An 8031-nucleotide genomic window follows, 5' to 3' on the forward strand; every position below is an offset into this window, starting at 1 on the left:
GAAGTCTGATATATAGTTCTTGATTACTTAAGACGCCACAAAATTAAAATTTAAAGTTTAAAATTATTATAACTCTATGGATGAATGGCGATAAAAATGAAGGAAATTAATGCCCTGGAATGAAAATGTGTGTCATGCCAGTTAAAAATAAATCCTCAGTAAAATCAATTATGGTATGTTTGGTAAGAATCATAATTTCATTGTTCACAGAGACCATCCATTCGACTTTATTGCAAGGTGTAAATGCAGGGCCGGATCCAGATAATTTGAAAAGGAGTGGTGGCAAAAAATGTTGACCTTTCATTTTTTTATGAATATTTATGAGCTTGCCGGGAGTACTCTTTTTACCTTGCTTTTGATAAGTTTGCTTTGCCAATGAAGACAGGGCCACGTGGTCTCTTTGCTCTATATTGCAATAAAATATATTAACCAACAATATGTCCTACCTTTGAAACCAGATTATCATATTCCTTCCTGAAAATTAATTTATGATCGTCTTATAGGATGAAAGTAAATATTGCAACGTACATGTAAATCAAACAACTTATAGATACATTGGAAACACGGATTACATGTTTAACATTTCATATAATGCTTATTATGATCGTATTTTATAACAGATTAATTAAAGCACTCTTCATTCATCAATTCCATAGGTGTGTGGCTTATTATTTGGATCAGAACCAGTCTGACTATAGTGTGAAGTAAAATCTGGTATTTGAAACAATGTAGAATCCACTCTAAACAGCGTGTGTTGTTGGAAGACAGTACTTACCAAATCTAACATCAGCTATATCTGGAATTTAGTTTTGTTTACAAAAAACAGCTCGACGCAAGTTTTATTGTATTGGTAAACACACACTTCATACATAATCAAATAAGACTTACCCTTTCTATATACAATAATTGTACTAATCAGGATAAGTAATAACCCAGTAGGTAACATAACGTACAGGTACAAATCTTCATTGTTTGCTGTAATTAACGATATGAACATGGTATATCCAGGCACTTGTTTTACAATTTATTACAAACATTCTGAATAGTAACATCAAGTAAATTTCTCAAGTGAACTTCTTCGTGCTGGATTTGGCTTTATATTTCTATACTTTTTGAATTCATTTTTATTGGAATTAAATGGTGCTGGTGAGATGTTACTTCTCCCCACACATACACAGCATATCTAAATTTGCAATATTATATCATTGGTATTTTTGTATTGTATAATCATGAATTTGTATTTTTTTGCAAATGACTTCGCCAAACTATTATTAGCTTCAGTAAAATATATAAACAATTACTTCAATAATTATTTTTGCTCAAATATTTAAAATTACTTTTAATTCAAAATTGAAAATACTAATCTTAATATATGTTTAAAATAAATGTAGTCCAAACAGTTTTCTATTGCATTGAGAAAAAAAAAACACCTGTCCTTCCAAGGAAAGTAGTACTCATTCGTCACACATTATTCCATTACATTAATGAAACATGTATAACGATAAATAATTAGTGCTACCATCTAACCTGAAAGATGAATTGAACACACTTCTGAAAAATTACTCATCCCGATTGCGTTATAAGAGTGAACCCGAACGCAATAGTTTGTGTCTTGTTTGAGATCGGATATTCTGTATGTTCCTGTTTCTCCAAAAATATCATCTATATGCCCATCAAGCGTCCATTCATTTGCATCGCTTTTCCGGTATTTAATTACGAAAGTCTGTGGTAATCCACCGGAAAAACTACGTTTAAAACTCAAAACAATATCGGTGCCCTCCACATAAGAACTTTGAATTGTTGGAACTTGAGGAACATCTATAAAGGACAACATGAAGTGGGAAAATGTGCTTTTGTTACTTTGTATGTACGATTTTAGTTATTTTATGTTCTTTGTTGTGTATGTTTTCCATGTCTGGTCTTTGTCCCTGGATTACATTCTTTTGATTACCGCTATAACCTTGGTTCCCTTGATTACTCTTATCAATTAAGAATATAGAATAGTTATTTATTTTTTTCTCCACAACTTGGTTGGCATTTGTTGTCTATTTTTTTCGATCCGTGTCTCTCTCGATCGATCTCGATCACCAGTATTTTCAAACGGACAAATCATATATTGAAACGTATATGTTTTATGATAATGCAGACGAAATGATAAGGGCCTTTATAGATGTCTAGGTGTATTGAATAAGTTTTACAATTCATAACTATACAATAACACTGTTACTGGCATAAATCATGATATACGTTACCGGCGTATATATATAGATGGTAACTAAAATGAAGATGATATAAAAATTCCTCAGCTCATAAATAAAACACACCTGTTCGAATTTCAACAGTTTGGTCATTCCTATTTTAGTATGCTATGATATTTGGAAATGAGATAAAAGATCTTTCAATGGGCTTGATCAAGAATTTTAAGACAATTAAATTGCATTTAGTCGTATACACACATTCGTGTATCTCATGTATGTAAATATTTAGCTAAGGATTAAAGAATAAACTTACCTTTTGCAGTTACTCTCACCGTGTAGCGCTTTGACCCATTACTATTTACCAACAGGAATGTATAATTTGTGAAATCAGTCTTCTCCAGTTGTATAATTTGTAGACTAACTACATATCCTTTTAGGGAGACAGTTCTTTCGTATATGCTTTCTTCAATAAGATGCTTGGTAAGATTTGTTTTCTGAATTTCTGTTCCATTCTGTAATTTACATGTCCAAGTAAGGGTAGGTACGCTGTATACAAATATTGTCACATCTATAGACGCTTGGTATTTACCATACTGTGTCAGTTGGGTTCTAGGTAGAATTTCAGGATCACCTATAATTATGTTTGAAATGAGTACACAATTTACGAGATGATTTGTCGACAAATTCAGCTTATGAATCAGTGACAAAGCAAAAAATGGAGATGATTGACAAACATATCACGCAAAAATAAACGATAAAATGTTCCTTTTATTAGAATCATTTAAATATATATATATTAAATTATCAGCTACTTAACAGTATTTGATAACAAATCCTTTCTCTTACCATGTAGTTGAACAGAGCAGTTGCTGGATTGTATGACATTCCCAGCCATATTCTGTATACCATTTGTGACCTCACATACGTACAATCCATTCAGTTTGTATCTACTATAAGTTGAATTAAGAGTGAGATATTCTGAACCCCTGAATGATCTAAGAAAATCCCCTTGTTCGGAGAAGTGTTTCCAGGATACATAGCTGCAATTGTTTGGTTCTCCTTTAGCATCACAGTGTAAAGTATAGTTATCGAGGGAAACGATTATATTTGGAGGATCTGAAAATAATTATGAGAGTGTTTTAGACTTTTAAGTCAGAAAATAAATGTTACAGTAAGCATATATATGCACAGGTTATTTTAAATAAGAAAGTTGTTTTGATATAATTGATTTGGTTTGTAATTAGCTTCCTGATTGGTTGGTTTGATTTGGGCAACAAAGATAATTTTGTATAAATTAATTATATACTGTGATGTCAATAGCTCGATTATACCATAGTCCGCGATTCAAATTTTCCAAAGCTTAATAACGATCTGTTATTAATCGGAATCCCTTAAAAATTAGGTTATACAGATTGTTTTAAATAGAGATAGGTTTGAATAACCGATAAAACTTGATTATATCACGCAGAATTGTACCACGTAAGAAATGTTTTTAATCAAAGAGTAATCAAGGGAACCAAGGTTATAGCGGTAATCAAAAGAATGTATTCCAGGCACAAAGACCCGACATGGAAAACAGACATACACAACAATGAACATAGAGTAACTAACATCATACATACAAAGTAACAAAAGTAAATGAGCAACTCGGACTCCACTAAAAAACTGGGAGCATGTACCAGGTGCACCAGTAGGGTAAGCGTCCTCTGCTTTTCTAGATACACCCGCCGAGTTGCTCATAAACAGTCAAGTCCGGGGTAGACAAACGAGGAAAGGAAAACTATGACCCGTTGAATAAATCGATGATGGTGCCGATGGATACACCATAACGATCCACGAGTTCATGATGACGACCATAAAACTTCTGTAGTGATGACTTCAATCTTGTAGCAATATAACCCTGTTCCAGAAGCACTCACAAATCAGTTTTTTTTATTTTAGATAGCAACTGTATATGATTATGAACTCGATCAAATTAAAATTTATTTATGTCCGCATAAAGATTCTTTAAAGTACTATTATATAGATATTAACATAAAACTCTGACTGTAGTTGTGCTTTTTCCTTCTCCTATCTCATTTTCGGCTGTGCATGTGTATGTTCCACTATCATTGCGCAATCCATCTAAATTAAAATTGCATTCTGACGATTCACAACTTTTCAAAATAGAACCAATGCCATCTTTTTTTAGGTACACGTGTGCTGCAGGAGGAATACTGTCAGTAAAACACTTTATTTCGTTTGAGTAACCTTCAAACACTTTTGTTTCATTGTTGACAAAATGAACAATAGGTTTGTCTGTAAAAAAAGGAAAGTATCAGTTATCAAACTACTGTGGTAATAACCAACCTGCTCCACTCTTAGTAAATTTGATCAATATAGACATTTTCAAGATAAGGCTCCCTGAGGAACTCAAAAGCTATCGGGACAACATTTGTTGCAAATAGATTAAAGTCACCATTTGGACATTCTACGGTCATCACAGTGATTTCAATTTTTCATACATATCCATCCTCAGTCATGGCATTAACGGTCATGAACAGTACGGTGGACGTTTTTCAATAATCAGAGAAGGCTTACCCTTAGACAACATCAAATTGTTTCTTGGTGTTCTATTTTTTTTTTATTCTTCGTGTAATATATATATATTGATCAGTCGGTGTTCCCACGTTTGCCACTTCTTAACTGGTTTGTATAGGACACACAATAAAGGAGCAGGTATGGTGAAACGCAACAATTGCGCCATTGTGTACATTTTATGCAAAATAGTAAATATTTACTGAGATATATAAAAGGTCTTCAACAAGTGTATACATAACTGTATGTAAGCTCTGAAAGACTTTTCGTGAGTATAACGGTTATAAAGATCATAAATAGTAATATTACCATATTTTAGGTAGATTTTATGCATTTAATTCTAAATTATGAACTTCCAGAAATTTGTTTGCATAAGGAAAATAATATGCACTTCTTTTGACAAAACAAACATGAGCAAAAGTAGATATCTTCCTTAATAGTTCCGCATTTAACAATGCAAAATTGTACTATTTATCAAGTTTGTTACTGTCATGTTTTAACATATCACATTGATTAAGGGAACGTGTGTAATTACATTTTATTTGAAGAGTCATCTTTTTTCTCAAAGGTTCCACAAGTGCATCTATCATCGCTACACAAGTCACTGACTTGTTGTGATCTTCACGTGTAGGGTAGAATTTGTAATGTAGCTTTCCTGACAGCCCATCTATAACAGTAACATTGTCTTTGAACCAGGATATTCTGCTCGGCTGTATTCCGTGAGAAACCTCACAAACAAGAACTAATTCTTTATCCTCAATTCCATAGATATAACCATCATTTGAGTTTTTAATGGTTATGATGAATGGATTACCTACAATCGGAGGAAGAAACTTTAAACATAACAAACTTAAGTTTTTACTAAACAACAAACTATATTGACTTATATTATAATGTAAATTTATAAAATTATAACTGTAAACAAGTAAATTCAAAACACAAATTAATTTATCTTTTGTTAGGGATGTCTTATTTGGTATACTTACGGTTATAGGAAAAAAAAACATTCGGGCTGTCACTAAAATCTACAAATTTCCTCCCGGAAATTACTATTTGTGACGATACAAAAAGAGGCATTTTTTTCTTATATTATATATGACTGTAATGCCTAGGCATGTTCTAAGATAAAAACATAATGCTATATTCGTTCCACAAACATTGAAATTATTCAAACAGGCTGTCTGAATGCTAAGTACGTCTCATAGAAAATGCATTTACGGACCTAATATACATACTTTTAAGCACGACAAGGTATCTCTTGTTACCAGTAATATTATATATTACACTATAACATTTATATATGCCTTCGTGGTCTTTGGAGAAATCAGAAACTATTAAATCATAATTTAAGTATCCGATTCGTTCATTTATTCCAGTCTTAAGCCTAATTGATCCTGGTAAATTCGGATATTTCATCAATCCGTGATAGTAAATGGTAGTACAGTCTGTAGAGCCATTAAAAGGTCCTTCCCATGAAGCAACTGTGATGTTATTCACAACACAAGGTAGTGTCACTGTCTCTCCATTATCTATATACACAGGCGAAAGCTTTGTAAACCTGGTCACTGGAATAAAACGACATTAGAGAATTCAAAAATAAAATCTATAAGAATTCGAAAGAACACAAAATTTACGAATACAATAAAAAGATATGTATATATAAAATGATCTGAAGTATTGTGTAGAATATGAATTTTGATAAATAAATGTGTTTACTTATCATTGTATAAGATATATAAAATCAATATCTAAGCGTACCAGTTAGTTGAATAAGTTGAAAATAGTTTCGTATAAAATCATTCCATTTAAAGAGATAAGGAAGTATTTGGTTGTCATGCGAAAAATAAAATAATGTGTAAATGTTCACTTTAAGTAATTATATGAGGAATTATATGTACAGTAATGGAATATTTTGAGCAATGAATGCATCAATACTCACTGCGAGAAGGACCGATGTTATTCATAAACGCAAGGAATATGATAACGACGAACCCAGCTGCAGAAAACATTTTATACAAATGTTACCACCATTGAAGCTAAAATAGGTTCAACAGCTCTTGGAAAATATCCGGTGGAAATAAAAGTTTCCGTCTGTATCTAAATTTGTTTTCGAATGTATATTCATAGACTTTGCACATTACAACGCATTTTAACGATGGTTTTAAAATGATACTGCTTAAAGTTGTTAATGTTTTACAAAATTGACATTTTACAAAGTAAAGTACAAAGTTACCATTTCTTAAAAAAAAATATTTGTTTCATTGAAGATCAAAATAAACATTTGCTGTATCAAGGACCTAATCTGAAGTGTCCTATTATGATGACCGCAGATAATGATTGTTTTATATACGATATTGGGCGTGATTGTATGAACAATGTCCAAAAACATGAAAAAAAAACGGGAAAATCCACAAAGTAGTTCTTGGACCAGAAGGTTTGAACAAACCATGCGTTTTGTCTTATTATAATGAAGCAAGGCAGTTCATAGTTATAAATAATGGGATGTTGATTGATTAATTGGTTGTGTTAAAAGCCAAAGCAGCAATAATTCAGATATATCCGGACGATGATCATAAACTTGATAATAAAATAAACAAGAAATGACTATGAAATGAAAAATGGGATAAAAAACAAGGATTATAGTGTCGACGAATTTTATACTGCGACTGGAAATAGGGAGAGGGGGTAGGATCGAGCAATTCAACCTCCTGTGGAAGAGCGCAAAGGTTTCACCAGAGCAGGCTGCACATTACATAATCAATGGAGCCTTGGTAATGTGACCATCTACACCAAAGGTTAATAAATATCCTGATTTAAACCTGGAAACTGATCCAGAGTCAAGTCTTTATTTTTACATATGGATGTGAACGTACACTTTATGGTATGTATTTTTTTTTCTATGGCACCATTGCCTTATCGTAACAAATATCACACGTGTTGATGCCTGAGTGTTAACATCTATCAGATGAGACCAAACGTTGAAAAATATAAAGAAAGCCTTAGATAAACTGTTCCAAATGTATTCCAATATTAAGTATGCAATAACTTTTTTCGGTACAATTACCAAAAATGTTTTTTTCTATCATAGTGAGTAATAGAAGTCAGAAAAGGTCTGGAATTATGATGTCATAAGTAGATAATTTCATCCATATTCACAACTAAAGCTGAAATCAATTTTACAATTAGTAATTGAGTCATTTCCTGCTGCATAATTCAATCTTGTCATTTTAAAATACACGTCTTAACCGATAAATTC

The 8031-nt window shown here is 32.1% G+C and overlaps 1 protein-coding gene across 2 annotated transcripts; it reads right to left on the reverse strand.

Annotated features, from left to right (window-relative positions):
• Positions 1–144: 144 nt before the first annotated feature.
• On the reverse strand, positions 145–8031 carry LOC148599354 (neural cell adhesion molecule 1-A-like). 2 transcript variants are annotated; one of them, XM_088557046.1, is made up of 9 exons: positions 6715–8031; positions 6011–6340; positions 5311–5589; positions 4233–4496; positions 3045–3314; positions 2512–2829; positions 1528–1818; positions 889–975; positions 145–474 (listed from the first exon to the last, which is right to left on the reverse strand). In XM_088557046.1, exons 1-9 carry the CDS (start codon positions 6782–6784, stop codon positions 443–445), a joined length of 1941 nt encoding a protein of 646 aa, XP_088413172.1. In that variant the 5' UTR covers positions 6785–8031; the 3' UTR covers positions 145–442. The 2 variants fall into 2 exon arrangements, with proteins under 2 accessions (XP_088413172.1, XP_088413173.1); XM_088557047.1 differs by lacking the exon at positions 1528–1818 and having other exon boundaries at positions 146–474; positions 6715–8030.

The sequence above is a fragment of the Perna viridis genome, chromosome 13, assembly GCF_037379345.1.
Source record: "Perna viridis isolate PV_CMFRI_1.1 ecotype Kerala chromosome 13, ASM3737934v1, whole genome shotgun sequence".
Taxonomy (NCBI): Eukaryota; Metazoa; Mollusca; class Bivalvia; order Mytilida; family Mytilidae; genus Perna; species Perna viridis.

Bases quoted from the DNA above. Each gene is read 5' to 3' on its own strand.
- LOC148599354 (XM_088557046.1), bottom strand. From the start codon at position 6,784: ATGTTTTCTGCAGCTGGGTTCGTCGTTATCATATTCCTTGCGTTTATG. The intron at 6,341-6,714 runs GTGAGTATTGAT...GTTTTATTCCAG, and splicing joins TAACATCGGTCCTTCTCGCA to TGACCAGGTTTACAAAGCTT. The intron at 3,315-4,232 runs GTTAATATCTAT...AATTATTTTCAG, and splicing joins AACTACAGTCAGAGTTTTAT to ATCCTCCAAATATAATCGTT.